Source organism: Gadus chalcogrammus, chromosome 3 (genome assembly GCF_026213295.1).
Source record: "Gadus chalcogrammus isolate NIFS_2021 chromosome 3, NIFS_Gcha_1.0, whole genome shotgun sequence".
In the NCBI taxonomy this organism is placed as follows: domain Eukaryota; kingdom Metazoa; phylum Chordata; class Actinopteri; order Gadiformes; family Gadidae; genus Gadus; species Gadus chalcogrammus.
Genome location: NC_079414.1, coordinates 15,717,777 through 15,742,803, shown reverse-complemented (window position 1 = coordinate 15,742,803; position 25,027 = coordinate 15,717,777). Strand labels below are relative to the sequence as shown.

Sequence of the window (25,027 nt, the reverse complement as noted above, 5' to 3'; positions counted from 1 at the left end):
AAGAGGTTCTCCTTGGTTTGTTCAGGAGCTGGAGGCGGAGCTGCCTCAGTTCTCCAGTCTGCAGAGCGAGAACTCCAGCCTGGCTGCCCTGCTCTCTGCGAAGGACAAGGAGATGGAAGCCCAAGAGGGACATCTCAGCCAACTCCGGTAGGAACACGCCCATCGTTGCCTCAATGCAACGGTCATTACACACCAGCAACCGCATCCTTTTCAGGAGAGAACTTTGGTACGCTATGCTGTAAAGTTATTTATTTATTTGATATTTATTTGAAATTTAAGACGTTTCCTCTTGACTTCTAAGACGTCATGAGTTTGTGAAGTGTAGGTTTGTGTTTGTGCTCTTGTGTATTCACCGGCATTTTCTGAGGTGACACACCAACACGTACACAGACACACACACACACACACACACACACACACACACACACACACACACACACACACACACACACACACACACACACACACACACACACACACACACACACACACACACACACACACACACACACACACAGATACATATGCACAGAGACATACCCATACCAACGCACACACTTATTTCTTACCTGAGCTCCCCCTGTAGCCAGTGGCTAAGCCCTGCGTAGACGGATGTGCTTAAAGAGAAGGAGAGAAAGGGGAAACGGCGCAGGCTTTGGTTAAGCTTTAGTCGATATGATAAAAACTGTGAGAACCTACGGAGGCCTTAGCTGTAATCTCGACCTCAACTACTTAAAAAACGCCCAGAGGCACTCTGACATGCCAGTCACTCCGCGGGCTGCAGTGGGCTCTTAGTGTTTTAGCGTGGCGATTACGGATGTCCTTGTACACCGGAAGGATCACTTAGTGGGAAACTCTGTTGGAAGAGGACATGGAGGCAAACGGGAAGGAGAAAGGCGATGTCGATGCTGGGGTTTTGATTGAAGGGGCAACGTCAGGTAAAGGTGATCAAGTAGATTACTTGTTCAACATAGCTTTTTGACATAATGTTGTTCATTATTGGATATCGTGCTATTCCGATTACTATTATCATACTACGGAGTGTGGGGTTGTTTAATCAACGGCAATAATAGCCATGTGGAGAGGAGATTGAAAGTGAAGGGTTTCAGTAAGGGAAAAAACATGTCTCCAATGTCTTGTGTGTGTGTGTGTGTGTGTGTGTGTGTGTGTGTGCGTGTGCGTGTGCGTGTGTAGCGGTGAGCTGGTGGAGGTGCAGGCCCTGTACAGACAGAGCATGGAGCATGGGTCTGAGCAGGGTCACCTGATCAAGCAGCTGGAGGCGCTGAACCTGGACAGCCAGAGGGTGCTGCGTAACCAAGAGGAGGCCCACAGCGTGGACGCCACCTCCTACCAGAGGGTGAGCATGGACCCCAGACCCCCTGCCTTGGAAACCCTGGCGGGAGAGATTAACCTGTAGTTCCCCAAACAGCATATTATGGAGGTGGTTTGCTGAAGTTGGATGGTGGAAAAAAATAATCGTGATTATTTTGTTCAATATTGAAATCACGATTAGTTTTGAGTTCGAAAACATGTTGCATTTATTCATCATTTTCTCTCAAAAAAGAAACACTTTGTAACTGAGAACTTTGAGATTTTCCTCTTAAAAAAAATTCACAAAATGTTAAAATAGAAAATATGTGTTCAAAAATGTATCAAGCTGTTCATCTTTTTAATTTCTTTAAAAAATGTAATGAATAAAAAAATAAAATCGATTATATTAGTTTGGAGATCGTTTGACCCAAAATTCAAAACGCGATCAAAATTCTATTAATCACACAGCCGTAGTTGGATGCAGAAAGCCACCATTCAAAGTCAACATGAAAAACTGGGATTTCATGCAGATGATTCGGTTGGTTAGGATCAGTGGCTAGTTCGGGCGCACTCACACTAGGCCATCTGTACCGCGCCTAAGATCGTTTGATACCTGTATCGTATTCAAGTACGATTGCCCCCCCCCCCTGCTGTGCCGCTGGCCTGTGCTCACACAAGGCAATCTCAACTGGGCCTGAGTACTGTTGCCTCTTGTACATACGTCATCACGTCATTATACGTCATCACCAAGCGTCCGCTGCTTAGTAGAACAACAGAGAACACAATTGACACTTTGGGGGCTTGGTTGGAGGTGTTGCTGCGCTGTGTCCCCAGAGACAACGCAAGCGTAGCCGTGCGTGTGCGCGTGTGGGCTCATTAGCATCTGTACCGTGGCCTGAGCACACCTCTCCGAAGTGTGCTCAGGCCACGGAATTGAACTGTACTTGAGTACGGTTGGCGTGCTCACACTAGCCAAACGATCTAGACTTTAGGGGCGCAGACGCAGAGGTGTCAGACGGCCTTGGGCACGGTACAGATGGCCTAGTGTGAGTGCGCCCTTAATCTCCATGTTATGTGTTTTGATAGATTGTTACAGTCATAAAATGTATTAAGGACTGGACGCTATTGAGGTTTCACAAAAGACTAGTGCAAGATGGCCATTCCTCACGCCTACATGATCCTTCACCCTTTCAGTTATTCAGCAGATTCTTCTATCCAGGCTTCTTGTTTAAGATCCATTATTTTGGTTTGGGACAATGGGGATCGAACCCTGTAACAAACATTCCATATAAATATTCTGAATACAAATGGTCAGTCAAGTTGCTTCTGCCCTCACCCTTCTTAGGACATACACAGGGCTTTTCACCATGCAATAGTACTGGTAGTACTATTGATGGTTGCATTCCCACACTCTCCCTCCTCTTCACCCACTACCTTCTTATCAGCCATTTTCTCAACAGGCCTGACATGTGTCAAGACAATGTGTATTGATCCCAGCCTAATGGAAAAGTGGTGCTAAAACGCAATGCCATAGTATGACAACAAAATGCAACGTCTATGGTATGCCGGTCAAAGCCGTACGGCAGCCTTATTGCAGGAGGACGGGCGGCTAGCGCAGTAGCTCCTAACGTGGGTAGGTTATAGCCCAATGTTTATTTTACCCTGACCCATTCCTTTAAACTACCCTTACCCATTCATGGCCTTCCTTCATTTTTCTTTTCACCAATGCCACATCCATTTCCCTCTCCGTTGCCTCTTTGCTGTGTGTGTGTGTGTGTGTGTGTGTGTGTGTGTGTGTGTGTGTGTGTGTGTGTGTGTGTGTGTGTGTGTGTGTGTGTGTGTGTGTGTGTGTGTGTGTGTGTGTGTGTGTTTGTTTGTGTGTACTTGTATGCGTGTGTATATGTATGTGTGTTCCATTTGACTATTTACCATTCAGTGATTTAGCATTCAGTGATTTATCCAAAGTAAGGGTTAAGGCATCTTGCTCAAGCATGCCCACAAGTCATGCCGTGGACAGTGGGGATCAAACTCGGTAACCTTTCACCAGAACCACTCCATCCCCCCTCCCTTTCTCCCTGCAGCTCTACACAGAGCTAAGCCAGAGCTACCAGGCCCTGGTGGCCGGTGAAGCCCAGCTCCGCCAGAACCACCTGGAGCTAAGCGGCCTGCTGGCCCAGAGAGACCTGCAGATCCTGGAGCTCCAGAGCCAGCTACAGCAGCAGGACCTGCTGGCCCACAGAGACCAGCAGATCCTGGAGCTCCATAGCCAGCTACAGCAGCAGCAGCAGCAGCAGCAAGAGAAGCGTCTACTGCAGACCCAGCAGCAGCAGCAGCAAGCACACCAGACCACCACCACCGCAGGTCAACAGCCCAACAAGCAAACGAATGTGAAGGTAAGATACCCCTCTCCTCATCCAATGGCTTTGCCGCCACGCATGTGAGGAAAAAGTTGACCCAATGTTAAAGTAGGAAGCCAGACGTAGTTTTGTAGGCAGGCTTCCAATTAAAAGAGTTCTCAATCAGGTTACGTGGTTTTGCTTCGTCCAGTCGCCGCCGTGTTTCCAAGAGAAGACGGCGGGTGATTAGTACGTTGACAACACCTGCCACCGCACTCTCCTGTCCCCCTACTAATTGCGTCCCGGGAGCCACGCCCCCCAACCTATCTCCCCCCCTACAGACAGAGCTGAACCACCTGCGCCCTCGCACCCTCATAAATAAGACGCTGAGCTCTTCCAGGTGTTTTTTCTCGCTGAGCCGCCGAGGCACCGCCGTATCAGTCTCCTCCGTGGTGGCGCCCAGATGTTTTCCATCGCAGCAGCCTCTGACCGCGTGGGACTGTGTCAGACTGCAGTGACGCGTGAACGAACGGCATCGTCCTAGCATCCGTTTCTGCTTTATTTTGTCTACTCTGGACAATAAAAATGCATTACATCATTCCTTCCCCTCATGGCCGGTCAACCATCCAAGGCTCTGGAAAAGAGCGGCAAGGCTGAAGGTTCAAGCAGGGGGTATCAGTTGGGTGTAAAGTGAGCAAGCAGTGACTGATCTCTGGTGTTTAACTGAGACACACTCTCTCTCTTGATGGTACGTGATGATACTCTGGTCCATCCTTGATCAGTCCAACTCCGACTGGCCGAACGTCTTTCAAGTAATCTGTCTGATCTTTTCTTTCTCTCTCTCTGTCTCTCGCTCTCTTTCTTGCTCTCTCTCTCACTCTCTCACTCTCAATAAAATAAAATTTACTTGATTGGCATGATTGATGAAACACTACACGTTTGACAAACATAAAAAATCTATTTCTCTTTATCTCTCTCTCTCTCTCTCTCTCTCTCTCTCTCTCTCTCTCTCTCTCTCTCTCTCTCTCTCTCTCTCTCTCTCTCTCTCTCTCTCTCCCTCCAAATTTACTTCACTCTTCCTTCCCCCCTACACCTTTTCCGTTGTGTCGCTGGAGTCTGACCACAGGGAAGAAGCTTCATCTTAATTGGAGAGCCAGTAATGGTGTTGAAAACTACAGCAGCAGGGGGTGGGAGCTGCTCCTGTCTGTGAAGCCTCCCGCCTTTCAACTCCCACCCCTAGGGGACGGAGGAGACGGCGGTGGTGGTGGAGGAGGATGAGGATGAGGAGGAGGAGGAGGAGGGTGTGTCGGCCTGTGGGTCAAAGTAGCGAGTTAGCGTGTTGGCGGCGTCAAGGAAAGTGGCCGTTAATAACTCCTAATGATGTGGCGATGGGTGTTCCCGGGACCACGCCGCGCCGAGGCACGTCGGCGCGTCGCTGGTGAACGAGCACGCGCACGACGAACATCCGGTCAGGCTCGAATGTGAAATATGTCCTTTGGTAGACGCTGACCTAAAGCGTCTTAAGTGCTGTGATAATGAGTGCACGCGTTCCTAGCAGGGGGATCAAACCCTGTAATGCTGGACAGCGTTGAATGCCATGCTAGATCTGTGGAGCTAGACAGGACCACGCCCTTTGTGGTTTGAGGTCCTGTGTTTCGCGTGCTGTGGGCTCTGTCATTAGAGCGGGTGTTTCTTCCTTTATAGACGCCCTCTTGAGTTTCTAGTTGAATCCTCCGGTACGGATGAAAACGGATGCGCTGTGGGCCTTTCTGTCTACATGGAGACTGGGAAGTAGATGTTTAGTCGTGCTCTGGGTTCAGGGTTAGGTGAGAAGCTCTAAGCAGTTCAGCTTGCGATCTGTTTTATTTCTCACCCGCAAATTGAATGTTTATTTTGCGCATTAATCTGACAGGCTGACAAGAGCGCCCCTGGACTGCAGAAGTCAAAGGATATCAGCTCAAATGTTAAGTGAGTTACAATCACTGCATCTCTCTTAACCTCGTTCATTTAACGGACGTCGAAATATAAATGGATCAATTAGTGGGTAATTAAGTAAAGCTATAATGTGTTCCCCCAGTAATTAATACAAAATTCACGGGAACTGCACACAGTGCTCACATTTCTTTTTTTTTTGTGTCTATGTGTGCGTGCGCTGTTGTCAGTGTGTGTTTGGTCGCGCGCACTTGTATGTGTGTGCGCACAGTGTGTGTGTGTGTGCTTTTACCTGATTTAATACACAACACCCTTTCTATAACCTCTCACAAATCTGTAAAAAAAAAAATATTTTCCAGATGTTGAATATATAAATAGCCAGAATGCGTTCATACCTATTGTAGGTATTATCATTGTGATTACCGCGTGTTTACTGAACACGTGGGGCTGTCGTCTGTCTGCGTTGCTGCTGACTTAACTTAACATCAAAGTGAACAGACCGTCAGCCGTCCCGAGGTCTAGCATTCCGTCAGGGCTCACCGTTTTCCCGCCGAGTAATCTCACTGACAAGGCGCCCACACACGTGCATCGTTGTGAGCTGAGGTTGCGCCTACCTTCCAGCATCGTGGATTGTTGCGGATTCTGTCACAACTTCCTCCCGAACACCTGTTTAAATTCCAATGCACCGGTTGTTAAGGCAAATTTTAATTTTAAATGTAGTTTTTATTTTTTTTCCACTGGATTGTTACCATTGGAGATGATCAAAGTGCTGATGTTGCGGGGGGGGGGTGTTCATCTGAATACTGACCAGCGCGACGGCTTTGAACCACCCACCCCGTGGAGGTCCGTGTTGGAGGAGGGAGGGAGGGGGGAAGCACGCCTATTGTGTCTTATGCTTTCCTCTAAGATCAGCTGTCCGTCTTGCTCCTTCCTTAAGCCCTGTTAGCCCTACGCGGCTTCGCTGGGCTTCCATTTAGAGGCATACTGGTATGCAGGGGGGGTAAGGATGGAGTAATCAAACATGTCTTTTGACTACTGTCTTGTGACTCTTTTTGGTATGCTGGTTTGAAAGCAGACGCTCTTGTCGTCATCGGAACAAAGAGAAGCGTATGGCACACACGTATGGCAAAGTGGTGCATAAAATGTGCGAGCTAATGTTAGTATGTGGTTGTGTCATTGTGTTTACGCCACAAAAATCAGCAAAGCGTGTTCTGAAAGTTTAACAAACCGCTCACCCATGATAGGCTAGCTTTAGGGCCTGGCCAGTTAGCATCCTAGTGACTGGGATGATGTCAGGGAGACCGGTTGCCAGGTTGGAAAGTTAACTTTGGAAAAGGTTTGACAGGTTAAGCCCTACCAACACCACCTCCAGGCAGGGGGGGTTATCCCCAATCAGTTGCCTGGAAAACCAAGCCTTCGTTTTCCAGGGCTGTATTGTTTGGGTCATTAGCATCCAAACTCCCCAACTGTCATTTTCCTCGCTGTTTGCATGCCTGGCTACTGTTCTCGCTGTACGGTGATTAAAGACCAACATTAGGATTCACGCTAGTCCTCAGGCTTTCTGGAACCTTTACCGCAATTGACGGTGAGTTTGTGTTTTTTGCGTAGGCAGCCTTTCAAAGCACCAATTATTCTCCCAGCATTGCCATTGAAAGTTTAGACATTTTTTCTTTTACGCCATAAGAAGGTAAAAAAGTTTGGCGCAGGAATTCACATTAACGCGTTCTGTCAAAGCACTCATTCAATGAGCAGCGGAGTGTGATAGCTACTATAGAAGCGTCACCCGTGAAGACTTATTAGATTGGATACCCAGTACCAGTCGGCAGCCATTTTCCCAAGGTGACCAGCTTCCCCCTTTTTATTTTTTCCCCTGCTCTTGATTATTATTATTTTTTCTATTTTCACGGTAGTCCATGTGATGCCCCTCCCTTAGCTGGTTGTGATGCTTTTCAAACATCTGCTGCCTGTCTGATATTAACGTTGGCCAATCAAAAAGTTGTCAGATGTATAATTAAAGTGCCAGTTACGCACAGGTAGTGGTGCCTCTGTATGGCGGGTCATGTTTTTGGTTTCAGACGAGGTGTTTCTTTTGATCATCATCATCATTAATATCAAACGTCCGATGCGGGAGGGAAAAAAAGTGATGGAGTTAAAATGTTACAAAGAAAATTTATTGAGGAGCGCAGTGATGCCTTTTTCTGTTAGCGCGCTGACGGAATCCAAACAGCGTCTGATGGTAGAATGGGGTATGCTGTAGACTGAAGTAAAATGTATGTCGATGTGTTTGTGTAGGGCTCTGCTTCCTGTTGTTGTTTAGTGTCGTGTGGTCATGTCATACACATTTTGAAGTATTATATAAATGAACAACTAGATTTGTCCAAAATGGTGATGTATGCATGTGTTTCACTGTCGTATTTTATCAATGAACCATTTTATTAGTAAGTCTATATTTAAATGTATGTTCTAATAGTCTATATAGCACAGGCTTTTGATGACAGGACATCGAGAATACATTGCAGTTACTTTCTAATCTTTCTACTTTCGCATTCTAATCAAGCATTCAATACATGTAAGTATGAGGTTAAAGATTCACACTGGCCCTAGTAACCAGCATGTTTCTATTGATCTTCGTATTGTAGTCACTGTTATACCCAGAGCCCATGGCTATAGATTTGAATGTGTCCATTTATAGACCCATTGTTTGTTCTTACATAAATTCTGTGTTAGGGGGTTCATGTGTGTGTGTGTGTGTGTGTGTGTGTGTGTGTGTGTGTGTGTGTGTGTGTGTTTTTAAGAGTGATTGTGAGAATATGTGTATGCATAAATGTGTGTGGGTGAATGTGTGCACGTGCGTGTGCGTGCATCTGCATGTGTATGCATTTCCGTGGGTGTGGGCTTGCACTTGGAACGGTGCCATGTCCATCCTGCCTGAGACATGCTAATGACATGGAATCCATGCTAACGACATGGACTCCAGTGGCGTGTGTTTTACCAGCTCAACTCTTCTCATTAGGCCCCAGTCCCCCCACCCCAACCCACCCCACCAGTCTCAATTTAATGAACCACAGCCGCCCTCCTGCTTCTCAATGTAGTGCATATACATACACACAGGCCTGTGATGTCCACATCCATAAATACATACATAACGTGCATACACTCATACGGGTCACCCCGGTCATGTGTGGGCAGAAACAACGCTGAATGCTGCTGCACGAGGCAAGCTCACATAAGCAGAGAAAGACTTAAGTCACTTTTGCTCCTTCTGACATGAAGGATTCATGTCAGAAGGAGCCCCCCACCCCTGTGACCACAGGAGCCGTGTTCCACAGTGTATACTGTGTGTGTGGGCTAGGGCTGATGTTCCTGCTAGCCCTGACTCTCAACGTCTCTCTCCCTGCTCTTCACAATGCCCTGCCTCTCAGCAGATATGCCGTGAATGGGACTTGAGTTTGTGTTTCTGTGTTTGTGTGTGCGTGTGTGTCTTTGTATGCGTGTGTGTGTGTGTGTGTGTGTGTGTGTGTGTGTGTGTGTGTGCGTGTGCGTGTGCGTGTGCGTGTGCGTGTGCGTGTGCGTGTGCGTGTGTGTGTGTGTGTGTGTGTGTGCCCCCGTGTCTGTATCTGTGTGCATGCATGTTTTGGCCCTCCCTGATTATGGCTGCTCCATAATTAACAGTGATCAGATTTGTTTTGTGGCATAAATGGTGCATGTGTAGAACATTAGGCCTGGCAAGTCTCATTTCACATTCAGCTCAAGGGCTCGGCAGCAGACGGGTCATGAGCGTCGGGGAGCGCCATCGCGAGCCCCGCTCCATATGGTCGTAGCGCCGCATCCTTGCCGGCGAAGGGCCGGGTGCGCCAGACGAGCTCCCCGAAGAGCCTAATCGTGTTCTGTAATTACAGAGCACCAGCTTCGTTTTTTTTTTTGCCTCCTTCTTGCTCCTTCTTCTTGTTCTCCCCTCACCCCCCTCCTCTCCCTCTCTTTCTCTCTCTCTCTGTCTCTCTCTCTCTCTCTCTCTCTCTCTCTGTCTCTCTCTCTCTCTCTTTCTCTCTCTCTCTCTCTCTCTCTCTGTCTCTCTCTCTCTCTCTCTCTCTCTCTCTCTCTCTCTATCTTTTTCTTCCAACCCCCTACCCACCCCCATCCTCCCCCCATCCCGTGTGTTTCAACCCCCCCCCCCCCCCCAATCTTGTTTCTGGTTGCGTTGCACACACTTTTCCTTGTCTTGTCCTTTCTTTTTTTCTTTCTTTACTTTTATTTACAGCAGCTGTTGCTCTTTCACTTTTTTTTTTCTCTTGTTCTTTCTGATCACGTGCTCTCATACGTCTCAGGTATGACTCCGCTTTCTCCCATCATCAGCATTTCATGATTTATTTCCTAATTTATTTTTTTATCTATGTATTTATTTATTTACTTTTATTTCCTATTTTCTGCCCTCCAGAAAAAAAGCAGCGTTTAAAAAGCAGCGGAGGCCAGACAGATATTACGGATGGAGCGATCGTCGGAGAAAGAGTGGAGACACTCCCACATCAGTTAATTTGTAAATTGCTTTATGCGCTCGATGCCGAACAGCCCCAGTCAGTCCTCCCGACCGCCTGGAAAATTATAAATAATTGTAACAGATGCGCCAACATGGCCGGCCTCCAACGAACGAGGCCCCAGATAATTTGGCCGACCTCCTTTGACAGGCCAATTTAATAAAAACGCGAACAAAATCTTCCTCGCTAATAATTTATCACCCCCCCTCTCTCTCTCTCTCTCTCTCTCTCTCTCTCTCTCTCTCTCTCTCTCTCTCTCTCTCTCTCTCTCTCTCTCTCTCTCTCTCTCTCTCCCTCCCTCCTCCCCAATGGTTGAAGTTGATTACCCTGGCAGTTAACAAGGTCACACCCAGATGCCAGGTATCTGATAATGCGATCAGGAGGAGCTGGAGTGAAGAGGTGATGACATACCGCCTGCTTCTTCCTCTTCTTCTTCCATGTAAAACACGGGTGCGAACTTCGAAGGCCTCTGCACGTCAGACACACACACACACACACACACACACACACACACACACACACACACACACACACACACACACACACACACACACACACACACACACACACACACACACACACACACACACACACACACACACACACACGTGTTGAGCAGACAGTTTGTTGTTGTGGGAGAGGTGAAGCTGTTTCACTCTCTTCACACCTCACACCCGTTGTTGTTGTTTGGTTGAGGTGGTTTCAAAGCAAAGATACCGTGGTATTCAACCTGTGTTGCTTTGGAATCTGGGAGTAAGAGTCATATACAAAAAACAAAGGTCTGCTGACTTAATGCAATGTGGTTGATACTGTTTATTTGGATGGTTGAATGTGCTGTTTGGTCAGTTCTTTGTGTTTGTGTTAAAAAACACATTTTTGTGTAAATAACAGAAAACGTAAATTTTTAGTATTGAGTAATTTCACTTAGTATTCATTCACAGAGAAATCTGACTATTAGATGTATATTTCGACAATATATACACAATAGTGCCAACTTGATGGTGCTTAGAGAACGTCCGCTGTCCAGGTGTGTGTGTTTGATGCGCCTGGTCCCGGGCCCCCCCTACATGGCTAGAGTCTCAGCTCTCCCTCTCGGTTATGCTAGCCTGTATGTGCCCAGCGCCAGCGATACACATGGGTATTATGGAGGGGCTAGGTGTCCAGACAATGATAAATGACCGCACACATACACACACACACTCACACCTTACTGCTATTGCTAGTGGACAGCTGTTCCTTGCCCATATCCACTGCCACTGCTCCACTTCAGACTAAATGTTGACACCAGCCTATGGAAGTGGAGTGGACGACGAGTATATCATTGGGTGAGAGTCTCAACACTGCCTGATTCCACTCCATCAACCACCACATCCTCATCATTAATGTCACATCATACGTCTGATTGGAGTTTTGGACCACGCAGCTGGGTGTGGTGATCCCTGCCTATATTGCCCCGTCTTGAAGAGGTTCTGTGTGTGTCCTTCCAGGAGCTGTGTCAGCCGAGCGCAGACACACCTGTCAGCTCCGGTTTCAACCAGGCCTCGAACTTCTCCAGTCCAGGGCTAGGGACCAGCACGCCTCTTGACGGAGGAGCTTGGACGGAGAGGACGTGGAAAGCCAGTTCTTCCAGAGGCCGCTCTACCAGCATCGGACAGCAGGTGAGCAGCTGATTCTCCGACTCTTACCCTCCCTTCCCCCTCCAGCCAGGGCCTCCAGGGTGGGTTACGGCCGCTTCTCCTCTCCCAGACACAAAGCACTCTCAAGTCAGCTGCTGACACGCCCTTATGCCATCTATCCATTTAGGATGAGGGCTCGGCTGAGCTCATCAGACCTGAACCAAAGGGGCGCATACTTGAAGAGCTTGCGATGGTCATGTGATTGATCGGAAAAAACATCCCCCAGTCTTTGTCCTTAACAAGTACGCACACATACAGACACAGAAACACACACACTGACGCACACCGAGATCAACCACCAGCTGTGAGCGCAGCAGCGAGTGCCGCGGGTTTCACGCATGCCTGGGGTGCAGCCACCAGCTAATTTACTGCCTCACTAGTACCCATCATCAACAGGAAGGAGGAGAGCTTTGATCTCCATCCGGCTCCTCTCATCGCCTTGGCGGGGAAGGCTTGGAGGAGGTGGCCTTGCGTGGTCTGAATCTTGACCTAAAGAAGCGGCAGTCTTAATTCGGACAATCTCCTTGTCTTATTCGTTGCCAGGGACACACACAAGCTGTGTGTGTGACGCATAAACGCATAAGCACAGATGAAAATGCACAGGCACACATGCACGGGCAAACACACTCACGGGCACACACACACACACTCACACTCACACTCATGCTCACACACAAACACACATATATATATGCATTCAGGAAAATGGGATGAACCTGGGTGAGCTAATGTACAAAACTTGTATGCGTGACAAATACACAATGCTCTGTAACTGAATGCTTGCTGTACTGCCTCGGTAAAAAGCGTCATTTTGGTGACCACGTAGATGTACTTTTGTTTGGACTGTGTAGGTGTGTGCAAAGCAGAAAGTATGGATACACATGTGTTGCACATATGGCCGTCTGTGTGTCGTGTATGCTTGTGTTTGTGTGTGCGCCATTGTATGTGTACGTGCGTGCGTGCAGGCTTGTGTGTACAGTATTCCTATTCACCTCTCAGGAGGCAAACAAGCCGTGCTTTGAGAGACACACTCGGGACACGATGCTGCTGCCATCATAAAGAAACCTATTGAGGACAGAGAGGCCTCTGGAACCAGAGAGAGAGACTGAAAGAGAGAGAGCTGGCTACTGAAAGAGAGAGATGGAGGGGAAGAGAGGGAGAGATACTGAAAGAGAGCGAGAGAGAGCGAGAGAGCGAGAGAGCGAGAGAGAGAGAGAGAGAGAGAGAGAGAGAGAGAGAGAGAGAGAGAGAGAGAGAGAGAGAGAGAGAGAGAGAGAGAGAGAGAGAGAGAAGAGAGAGAGAGAGAGAGAGAGAGAGAGAGAGAGAGAGAGAGAGAGAGAGAGAGGCGTCATGGCGGAGAGGTGAAAGTGAAATAAAGATGAGAGAGTGGATGATGGTTCAGGTTCACCGTTTTCTTTCCTTTGCTCCTGGGCTGTTATTTACCGTACGGTAAATAACGGTTTCCTGTCTTCAACGTACAACACTGACACACAGACACGCACACACACGCACACACACGCACGCACACGCACGCACACGCACGCACACGCACACGCACGCACACGCACACACACGCACGCACGCGCGCGAGCGCACACAATGTAGCACACTCTCCTCATATCTCTGCTGTCCTCTGCTTGTGTAACAGCTCTATTGGTCTTTTATATTTAAGGAACCATTACAGGGTGCTGTGTGCAGGTCAGGTTGTGGAGGCTAGCCAGCTGTCTGCTGAGGGAGCGAGAGCTGGTGGGGGAGAGATGGGGAGAGAGTGAGGGGGAGAGAGATATTTAGCCTTGTGGTCTCAGTGGAACATGAACAGCAAGTGTATGTGAGTGTGTGTGTGACTGGGGACATTATTGTGTCCTCTGGTACTGAGTCGCAGGGCAGGCGAGGGACAGCCTCCAGTTGGACTTGCAAAGAGCATCTGCAGTAAGACCTTGCCATCTCCCCCCCCCCCCTCCCTACCAAGCAGAGTTCATACTCAGACTTACACACACACACACACACACACACACACACACACACACACACACACACACACACACACACACACACACACACACACACACACACACACACACACACACACACACACACACACACACACACACGCTGACCATCCTGTGCATCATTATATGTGGTCCATCTCTGCTAGAAGTCATAATCCATTTTTAGTCCTTTATAGAACCCTACAATTCTTTTGTTTGCCGAGTCCTGAGTTATAGATCTACGTTAAGCATTATATGAAGTTGCCATTTAGATTGATATAAAATACATTAATTTCCTGCCTGAAAATTAAAGGACAGATCATAAATTTGGCTTTAATACCTCATCTGACTATGTCGGATTTGGAGACGGCAGTTGTAAATGTGAAGCTGTAAAGGGAACTAAAAAGGCCCAAACTTTGTGGGAGTCGCCAAACAAAACAAATCCAAATAGCTGTCGCCTTTCCCAGGTTGCCAGCCTTTCTGAACCGCTTGGTCCACAGGCCGTGGGAGCCGGCCTGCCATGTATTAGCATAATGCTGCTATTTGTTAACGACAGAACTGGCTGGTAGCAGCATGGGCACAGCGCAAGACAAGCGCACTGGGTCACTGGACTCAGCTGTAGCCCTTTGGCACGCAATTAAACATGCACACACAAAAAGACACACACTTACTGAGGAGCGGGCGAGCGGCGATGGTCAATCTGTCAAGCTCAATTACATCATGCTGTTTCGTTGCGGTATCATTCCTACTTTTAGTAGCATTTCAAATGGCCTGATCGAAACTCAACTAGTACTTCAACCAACAGCAAAAGCTTTTTCTATGGTTTTCTCATTTTACACTTTTGTTTTACTCCGAGTTTTTCCGGTCCCATTTGTGTCACATGCTCCCCCCTGTCCTCTAAGCGTGCTCCGACCTCTACCGCTTCTCCCTTCCCTCCTTCCCTTCTTCCCCCTCTTCTCCAGCTTCCCCTCGCCGCGCCCCGGCCTGCCCACTACGCACGTTCAGTCGCAGTGCAGGATGCCTCTCCTCCTCGCCCTGCCATCTGGTCGGCCCTGCCTGGCACCGTGGGAGGGCTCTGCCGGCCCCAACCCCTCCGCATTCATATTCCACCGGCATATTGTTCGCACTGCTTTCCCTGCCACGTCTCCCCTCACCTCCTTCTTTATTTATCTCCACAGAGGAGGCCAGATAGTGAGCCCCACACCCCCCCTCCCTCCTCCCCCCTCCCTCCTCCCTCCTCCCTCCTCCCTCCCCCCCTCCTCAGTTGTCCTATCAAGTGTAACCTGGCGGGCCCCGGGTAGAGCAATTAGAGGGGCCTCCCTGCCCACCCACCCCCCCCCCACACCCGGTAATGAAGCCCGGCACATTCCGGAATCCACAGCACCCCCCTCCCCCCTAATGGGACATCATTATTGTCAAAGAAACAATGTAAATGGAAATGAACATACTCATTAGGCATTCGCGGGGAGAAACCTTTGGCGCACTCTAGCTGGTGCTAGCACACACACACACACACACACACTCCCCTCCCCCTCCCTCTCACACACATGTACACCCACTCGCACCTTTTTTTATTTTATTTATTTATTTCTCTTTTTTCTCTTTATCTCTCCCTACTTGACTTCTGCTGGTAGCATGTTTGTTTGTGTGTGCCTGTGAGCTGGGTAGAAAATAATGTGTGTGTGTCTGTGTGTGTGTTTCACCTGAGGTGAGCGGGGAGGGAGACGACCATGTATCATCCTGATATCGGCATTCACCTCATGCGTGCTGCACAGATGTTAATTGTTGCGCGGCGGCGGTTCCATTGCCGGTGTACTTGGAGGCGCGCTGAAGCGCTGCACCACCTCAGTGCGTCTCTTTGACTGCGTCCCCCAGGATGCACCTGTGCAACGGTCCAGGTCCCTCTCCCCGGCGAGCTGTGTGGAGGCGGGAGGAGGAGGAGGAGGAGGAGGAAGAGAAGGAGGAGGAGCAGAGCAGAGGATGCAGGACCTTGAAGAGCTCCTTCAACTCAAGGTAAAGGAAACAACACTTTGACTACGCCTATGACTTCTAATGTCTCTCTCTCTGTCCCTGTTTTTCTTTCATCCGTTTCCTGTTCTTTCAGTCTGATTTGCCGTCGCTTGCTTCAGAACTTCAATTATCCCTCCACCATTTTCTCTTTACATGCTTTTTTCGAGTCATTGTTTATCTTCCCTCTATTTCATACAATTACCTACCTTTTGGCCACCCCTTGTTAATATATTTTTATCCCCGAAAACCACCCAATCCGCAAATGGTCGCACAGGCTCTGAACCGTTGGATAAGTGTGTTTATTCCGTGCGAACGCGCTGTGCAGCGCTCTCCCTGGTTAATAGAGTTAGTCCTTAATGGAACAGCCTGCCACTGAGGCCACTAACACCCGGATGATTGTTGCAATCAGGGACCACAGAGGCAGCAGCAGTCACGCTCTCTGAAGGCTTCAGTCTGCCCCCAGCGCTGCCTCAGCCCTCCAGCATGACCTTCTCTCTCTGCCTGACACACACACACACACAGACACACATTGAGAGACACACACATGCATACACACAGGGCGACAAACACATGGTGCCGCACAAACATGGACGGACACACACAGAGGTACGCGCCCACAAACACACACACAGAGTGTGCGTAGGCAGTGAAGCAGCAGGGAAGAAGCTGCTCTGGTGAATGTGGATTCACCTTCCCCCCCCCCCCCCTCACTCTCCAACCCCAAACGCGTCGACTTCATCACTCTTTTAACCTTCGCCGTGCTCTTCCCAGACGTCGTTACACAATATCTTCTCCCCTTTTGCATTATTCTACATTTTTATCCCTCCTTTTACACGTTCTCCTGACAGGGGATGCAACTCCCTGGGTATGGGGAGGGGGGTATTCGGGTGGCAGGTTTTCAGGCCGAGGGTCCTGTTTAACCTTCTCCTGTCCGCGGCCCACATGACAAGGTGATCCGCGTGGAGGTCATTCTCTCCCCCCCCCCCGCCTCCCACCTCCCTCCCTCCCTCCCTATCGCCTCCTCTTGTTCTTCAATCACAGCCGGACGTGGACGGACATCATTTTCCTGTCAGAATCTCGAGTGTCTTGAATTAGGCTGTCCGAATCGCTGACAAACACTCGACTGAGCACACGGCGCCCGACGCGGCGTGACGCATGACTATCTCACTTAATGGCGCAATTTTATGTTTATGCCGGTTTGGCGGACGCATTGACCAAAGCTAATGTGGGCGCGGAGCGCAGGTGAAGTGAAATGGCAGCTTGACCCACGTGGATTCTGAAAGGGACATGCACAACATGAGGTGATACCGCGGTCGCATCCTTACTTAACATGTTATTTTGGGCTCTGACCCCCCCCCCCCCCCCCCCCTCCCCTCCTCATCTTCATAAGTTGCACTTGAAACGCCATCCCCCGGCGCCCCGCAGCCCTCCTCAAACACCCCCCACGTCATTTGGCTCTCCGCCTGATTCCCGGTTCAATCGTTTCCGATAGACTGCCTTTCAAATTGGCCACGCCAGCCCCCTTTAACATTGACACGTTGACCTTAGTAGCTAACAGCCGCAGACAAACAAACAATTCCCCCACTATAATGGCCTTGTGTTGTTTCTTTTTTTGTGTTCTCCCCGCTCCAGACTTCTCAAGTAAACATCAGCGGTTGAGTCCGTAATTATTTTTCAGCTTGAGGACGTCCACAGACGTCCACAGCAGCCACGAGGGGAGGGTGAGGGTGGGAGGTGGGGGGGGGGGGGGTCTTATTGATCGGCGGGCAGGGGTCTGCGGCCTGTCGACCAGAGCTGCTTTGCCCAAGGGGGAGTGCTGCAAAGGAGCATGGGAAGCCATGATGTGGCTAATGCCCTGCCACCCGCACCTCCCTCCCCCCCCACACACACACACACACACACACACACGCACGCACGCACGCACGCACGCACGCACGCACGCACGCACGCACGCACACACACACACACACTCCCCGCCGCAATGAATCAGTCAGCCTTGACTCTTTCTCTGTCCCACACCCCCTTCTCCCCTCACCCCACCAGCCACCCCCAGCGACCCCTGGTCTGGCCCCTTTCATTAGGGGGGCTGTGGAGGGGTTGCAGATGTCCTCTGTGAATAAAGCATACCCCGGATAAAAAATCCATAGTTGTCACATAGGCTGTTTGTGTGTGTGTGTGTGCACGCACACACGGGTGAATTTCTGAGTGTTCGCGTGTGTGTGTGTGTGTGTGAGAGAGTGTGTGTGTCAGCGAGAGAGAGTTTGTGAGAGTCATGATGGTGTGTGTTTGCTTGCATGAGGTTGGTGTGTCTGTGCGTGCATGTGTGTGTTTGTGTGTGTACATGAGTGTGTGTGTGTGTGTGAACTGTCTCTGTTCTCTTTGTCCTTGTTAATAATAACAGGGCCGAGGGCTTGCATTTCCCTCTCTGCAGGGCAGCCATGTCATATCAGCAGTAAACAAGCTCCTTCCCTTCTGCACGGAGCTCCACCACTCGCCCAGCCCTGACCACTCAACCAGATCCTCCCCTCTCACTTTCCCTTTCTCTGTCTGTCTTCCCCTGGCTTGCTTTCTTTCCTTTCTCGTTTTTCGTTTTTTTATTTCCCTCTTTCATTTTTCGTTTCATTCACTATTTGTTTCTTTTGTCGTTCCCCCTGCTTTCCATCTTTCTTTCTTTCTTTCTGGTCTCTTGATTTATTTGTCTTTCTCTCAATTAACTTTATCTGTTTCTTCCAACTTTATCTACGTTATCCGACCTCTGCCCTCCTCTTCTACCTCATATTGCCCACCTTTGTCCTCTGCGCCTTTCTTTTTCTTTGATCATCTCTTGAGTCTTCCTTTCTATTGTGATTTCTTTCTTTGTTAATTCTCCTACTCTTTCCACATCCTGGTGTCCTCTCTCCATCCATCCTCTCCCTCCACAACTCGTTTCTTTTTCATGCACTTGCTCTGGCTTCTACGCTTTTTGCCCGCCTGTTGACAACATCCTCTGCAACTCCTCTGTCTTTCCGAGGTCAAAATAATGGCCGGGTGGGGGTGGTGGTGGGGATGGTTGGAGGAGCATTTGCTCCTGTCAAGGAAAATCTATATGTTCTCTTACCTCCTTCTTTAAAGTCAGAACCCAGAAGTGTTGTGCTGTGTTTTCATGGCTGTCAACAACCGTGTCAGACCCCCTCCCGCCTCATAAAGCGCCTCTCCTCCTCTATTCCCCCGTCAAACAGCACCGCAACATGTGTGCCTCTTACTGGCAGAAGGATAACCCCACTTAGGGGGAGATCTGTGTGCTGGCGGGGGTCTGGGAGTGGAACCGAGGTGAAGGGCAGGTGTAGTTGCATGATTGTTTGGTCACACATGCCTGACCGCCTTCTACATGGTCTCTTTGAGCCGGGGCTGGTAGGAAAAAGTTTCAAACTAACAATGCCTCTGTCTCGGTTAGATCGGGAGGACTTTCCTACGAGAGGTGAGAAACACGGTATCAATAGGTTGGCCTTGGCTGGATTCGGACCAATGAGGGTTCAGTGAAGGGCGGAACTTTGCGGGGCAAAACAAGTTTAATATTATTGGGGGCAGGATAGTGTCATGGCCAAGGATGGTCAATAACAGGCGAAAATGTCCTGGGTTTGATTCCCCGGTGTCAACAGCTTGAAGACCGCTACCAGGGAGGCGCCTGATGACCAGCTTATGGTCCCTAATGACCTGTATCTGAGTTAGTCGCTCTGGAGCAGGGGTGCCCAACCTTTTTTGACCCAAGATCTACTTTTCAAGTAGCCAACCTCCCGAGATCTACCAGCAAACCTACCTTCAAGCGGGGAGGGGGGGGGGGGGTAGAGAACAATTGTTGACGGGGGGGGGGGGGGGGGGGGTAGAGAAACAATTGTTGACGGGGGGGGGGGGGGGGGGGGGGGGGGGGGGGGGGGCTTGTATCGTGAACCTACGGACTTCAGTGGGGGTTTCATTCCGTCTGCGCACGGCACCTTCTCAACGATAATCAATAATCTTCCTCCCACTCAGGGTGAAAATGGTAGGTCTTAGCTTGTTTCCCCTCAGCCATGCCAACGTTTAGGAGTGTGTAACTACTGTTGACGGCTTTCAACTGCTGTTAACAGCACATGCGCTACCGCACGTATATGTCCCGCGCAAATTTAATTTTATTTAAAAAAAAAAAAAAAAAAATTTTTTTTTTTTTTTTTTTTTCTTCACCCCTCGCGATCGACTTGGGATCTGTCGGCGATCTACTGGTAGACCGCGATCGACTGGTTGGGCACCCCTGGAGGAAAGTGTCGTAACCTTAATAGTTTCTCTGTGTTCCCTCCAAGACAAAGGAGATGGAAGTGCTCAGGAGTGCGCACCAGAACCGCCTGGAGCGCCTGCACCTGATCCAGGCCAACTACAGGACCATCAGAGACCAGCTGAGGGACGCAGAGGAGGCAGACGGACTGTGAGTGTTCTGGCTAACGCATGCACCCATGCACGCACCCACATACCCACACACCCACACGCACACACACACTCACACTCACACTCACACTCGGACACGCACACACTATTAGATGTAGTTCATCATTCCCAGATGGTTAATTTGGGCATCGCAGCCGAACCTACAAGACAGTTATAGGAATTAAGAAGAGATCAAATAAGAGTCATGTTAATTATAAAACAAATTTTAAATCTAAAATAAATGTTAAAGAATAAAGAAATATCTCTATGCAGAAAATAACAGTTGTGGAAATGGCGATGCCGACATTAGCGATAGTAAGTGCTCTCTAAATGACTGAAACTTTTGCTGTGAGTGAAGCGCAACTCCCATTCACACTGCCCACTGGGCCTTCAAACATGTAGTGGTACTGATAACACCTCCACACACTCGTTCTCACAGCAGTCAGTGAGGGGAGCGTGGACGTTGCATGGAGAACCCCTCTCCTTTTTAGCCTAAAGCCCTCTGGAAGCAGCCGCCCAGCCCTCTGAAGCCGTTCACAAATAGTCCCTGTGTAGTCTTACCCTACCTGACAGTCGGATCAGACCGGGGAGGGAGAGGGAATAATTCCTGCCTTTGCCTTTTGTAAAGCTCTGAGGTTCTAAGCCAAAGTCAATTTGGGAGCATTTTGTGTCAAGTGCAAGTGTGTGCAAGGGTGTGTGTGTGTGTGTGTGTGTGTGTGATAGTGTGTGTGTGTCTTTTCCCTGAGTGTTCATTAGGATGTGAGAGCCGTAGGCTGAAGGTGTCTGGTCCTGGGGGGTGTGGGGTGGTGGGATGATGGGTGGATGCGGGGGTTGGGGGGGGGGGGCAGCAAGGTGTTTGAGAAGGCCTGTGGAGGGTGGAGGTGAGTACGGGGGGGGGGAACAGAAGAGCCATTTCCTGTTCTGACACACACACGTTCTCCGGCGGGAAACCATGGGGTTTTCACACCCAACGGCAACTGTCATTATCGTGAACATTCTTTGTCTTTCTCCCTCTCTTTTAACTCCCAATCTTTTCATTTTACTGCTTTTTTACTCTTCATTCCGTCTCTCTCCCACCATTCCCCCTCCTATTAAGAAGTCAACAAGGAGTCTCTTATATATATATATATATATATATATATATATATATATATATATAGGGTAGGGGAGGGGGTGTCTTGGGCGGCGAGGGAGCAGAAGTGTTGACCCCGTCAGCTGTTTTCTCCCCGGGTTAATTAAAGAGAACAGCGGTGCGGCGGGAGCCCGTGTGAACGCGGCGCTGGTGAGCGAGGTGCGCCGGGGCGCCGGGCGCTAACCCGGGCTCAGAGGAGCTCAGCGCGGCTCAGCGGCATGTGTCTGAGACAGTGGGAACAAAGACGGGAGAGAGAGAGAGAGAGAGAGAGAGAGAGAGAGAGAGAGAGAGAGAGAGAGAGAGAGAGAGAGCGAGAGAGAGAGAGAGAGAGAGAGAGAGAGAGAGAGAGAGATGAGAGAGAGAGAGAGAGAGAGAGAGAGAGAGAGAGAGAGAGAGAGAATGGCGTCGACACCACCACTTGTCGTATACTTCAGCAGGTTATCAACGTAAAAAAAACGAGAATAACTAAATTTTTTCTCTTTCATTTCTGAGTGAATAAGGTATATATCAAACATCCCAGAGTCGAACGTCTTTCTACTATTTCATATAGGTTTAGCAAATTCCTACGGCACGCCTTGACAGCTGATTGGTGCGGTAGCTCACTGCTGCCCTTTCCATGGCCAGCCCTCTGTGGCAGCAGCCAGTCACTCAACGTCACCACGCTGGCATATATTTGGCACACAGCCCTCGTCTGTAAACAGCCGGTTTTATACTCCCCCAGCCCCGCTCGGCCCTGATGCCCGCCTGAGCAGGGGAAACAATCTTATCAGTGGCTGGGTAGAGACCTGGGGACCTGGGTGTGTCAGGAGCGGGAGAGGCATCGAGGCTGGGTGCATTTTCAGAGGAGGAGATGGTTAGTTGGTGGATTTCCCTGTGGCGTGTATGGTGGGGCTGGGGTTTAGTCACTTCCATTCTGCAGTACCTTTTTTGGAGAATAGTAAGGCAACGTCCTTACCTGTCACTCATGGTCACATGCTAACTTATACACTCACACTTGCACACATAGACGAAGATGTGGAAGAGGGGAGGAGGGGAGATCCTATGGCAAACCATATCAGACACGTTCCTAGTCTTCAGTTTTAAGCAAGTGATTTGACGCAGCTATTGTTGGATAGTTGAGTTAAGCCAATGGCTATTGTGAGGCTAGCTTGTGGCTACAGTAAAGACGCCCCGTAGGGTTAGCTGCTGCCTCACTATCTGAGCTGTAGCAGCAGGCTCTGCTCACTCATCAGCATGCCGTTAGCGTAGCATTCGCCGATTCTGGCGTTAAAACCAGCTTGTCCACGTTCTCCCAAAATATCTTCAAAGACAGGAAAACGGCCAACTTCTGATTTGGATTAGAAGAAGGGAGGTTTAAAAGTTTTATAATCAGACAGGGATGATGGGGGGTGAGTAAATAAAATTAAAGGTTATTAAGGCATCCATACCCTGATCAAAGTTGCGCCCCATAAACAGATTCCCCTCCCGAATCAGAGCAATTAGCGGCAGTAGCATGGAAAAGTTCTCTATCTATTTCCTGCTTAATAATGGAAAGTGGGATTCTGCAGAAGGGAGAGGGGGAGGGAGAGGGAGAGGGAGAGAGGGAGGGTGAGAGAGAGAGAGAGAGAGAGAGAGAGAGAGAGAGAGACACGAGGCCTAACGCTGATAGTTTGCTCGCTCTGTCGGCTCTGCGTGCAACACATTGCTGTCCCGCTGTATGGAAATGACTGCTCAGAGAGCTTTACCATTGACTTAATAAACCAGTGCGTGGTGAGAGTGATATGGGAAACTCACACACCTGGTAAGTATCACCGGGGACAGACCGTTAAAGCAAACCTACTGAGTTGGTGCTAGTTCTAGTACATCTCCTCACTTAATTTAATTTCCGAAACATTGTGAAATAATTGTGCGTGTCTGGGCTTCTGTTTGTGTGTGTGTGTGTGTGTGTGTGTGTGTGTGTGTGTGTGTGTGTGTGTGTGTGTGTGTGTGTGTGTGTGTGTGTGTGTGTGTGTGTGTGTGTGTGTGTGTGTGTGTGTGTGTGTGTGTGAGAGAGAGAGGGGGTCGGTCTCTATAGTGACTAGGTGAGTATGCATTGAGAATACCTGCTTAGAAGTGCTACACTTTAGAAAAGCATGCAAACTCTGAACTCACACATGCACGCACAAAAGACGCACACACACACACAAACGCACACATACAGTGGGGTTTTAAAAAAGTTGACGTCCTCCAAATTGCTCACATGGGCATTATCAGAATTAAATGAAAGCATTTTCTGTTCCTCTGTAGCCGGTAACTCTGGGTACCAGGGCTTAGCTAGTATTAACGCCACATGCCGTCGTTCACAGAGCCAATAATGACCACGGGAAAGAGAGCCTGCCGCAATAGAATGACCCGCTCAATCCATTTCACACCTCTGCTCATTGATTTAGCGGTGTGTGTGGGGGGGACTGGGGGTGGGTGTGTGTGTGTGTGTGTGTGTGTGTGTGTGTGTGTGTGTGTGTGTGTGACTGTGTGTGTGTGTGTGTGTGTGTGTGTGTGTGTGTGTGTGTGTGTGTGTGTGTGTGTGTGTGTGTGTGTGTGTGTGTGTGTGTGTGTGTGTGTGTGTGTGTGAGGAAGACACAGGGAAGAGGAACCGTCCCTCTTATCAGCCCTTTTGCAATCTGAATTTCTCAGTAGCAGCCATATTAGTCTGATAATGAAGAACTAATTGGAATTGAATGGCTTGAATTGGTAGACTGGGCAAAGACAGATTAATGAGTTAGAGGGATGCAATCGGTTGTGTGTGTGTGTGTGTGTGTGTGTGTGTGTGTGTGTGTGTGTGTGTGTGTGTGTGTGTGTGTGTGTGTGTGTGTGTGTGTGTGTGTGTGTGTGTGTGTGTGTGTGTGTGTGTGCGCGCGTGTGTGTGCATCTGAATATTTGAAGGGGGGGCACAATGATGGAGCCAATCTGCTATTAACTATTCATAACTGAGGTGTGAAAATTTAAAAGGCCTCCTTGGATATATGTTTATTTATTTCTTTCGCTGTTATTTATATTTGTATACATCGTTTTTTTCTGTTCAATTTGCATGGCACACGGGTTGGCTGCATTAGCCTGCCTCGCGAGCTCTGCCCTAGGCTTTTAGAGGTAAAAGGAGACAAAAAAAATCTGAAGCAGTGGGCTCGTGCGTGTACGTGATTTACCCCGGGAACGTCAGAGTCAAGGCCGCTCATTTGAATACTGCTAAAGATGACTGAATAACGAGAGCAGGGAGACACCGAGACGGAGGGGCCCTTGTCCTCCCAGGTGACCGGGGCCCCAGGCTGCCAGGAACATGTACATGTGGGCTCATCATGTTCCTGTCTGTCTGTCTGACTGTCCGTCTATATGTCGGCCTTTCTGTTTATTGGCCCGTTAACCCGGTATGTTCTCCTTTTCTGTCTTTCTGTACAGCTTTCTGTCTGTATCTGAGTCAGTCTGTCTGTGTCTTTGTCTGTGTCCGTTCACCATGCTGTCTATGTCTCCAGCTGTCTTGTACGTTTGCCTTTCTGTCTGTATCTCTGTCACTCTGTTCACTGTTCTGTCTGCGTCCCGGGCTGTCACTCTGTTCACCGTTCAGTGTTTTTGTTCACCATAAACGTCTGTTTGTTCTCGTTCTGCGTCTCCGTCTGTCTGCCTTTTAGTCTTTCTGTCTGTTTCTGTTCCCCGTTCTGTGTGT

At 49.2% G+C, this 25,027-nt stretch overlaps 1 protein-coding gene across 1 annotated transcript in view; it reads left to right on the top strand.

Annotated features, from left to right (window-relative positions):
• cntln (centlein, centrosomal protein) overlaps positions 1-25,027 on the top strand; it is a 99,537-nt gene that overhangs the window by 13,132 nt on the left and 61,378 nt on the right. Inside the window, exons 7-12 of the mRNA XM_056586250.1 lie at positions 26-147; positions 1,195-1,357; positions 3,393-3,704; positions 11,599-11,769; positions 15,651-15,788; positions 20,099-20,220. Of these exons, the coding sequence (XP_056442225.1) occupies positions 26-147; positions 1,195-1,357; positions 3,393-3,704; positions 11,599-11,769; positions 15,651-15,788; positions 20,099-20,220 (1,028 nt within the window). The remainder of the gene's footprint in view (positions 1-25; positions 148-1,194; positions 1,358-3,392; positions 3,705-11,598; positions 11,770-15,650; positions 15,789-20,098; positions 20,221-25,027) is intronic.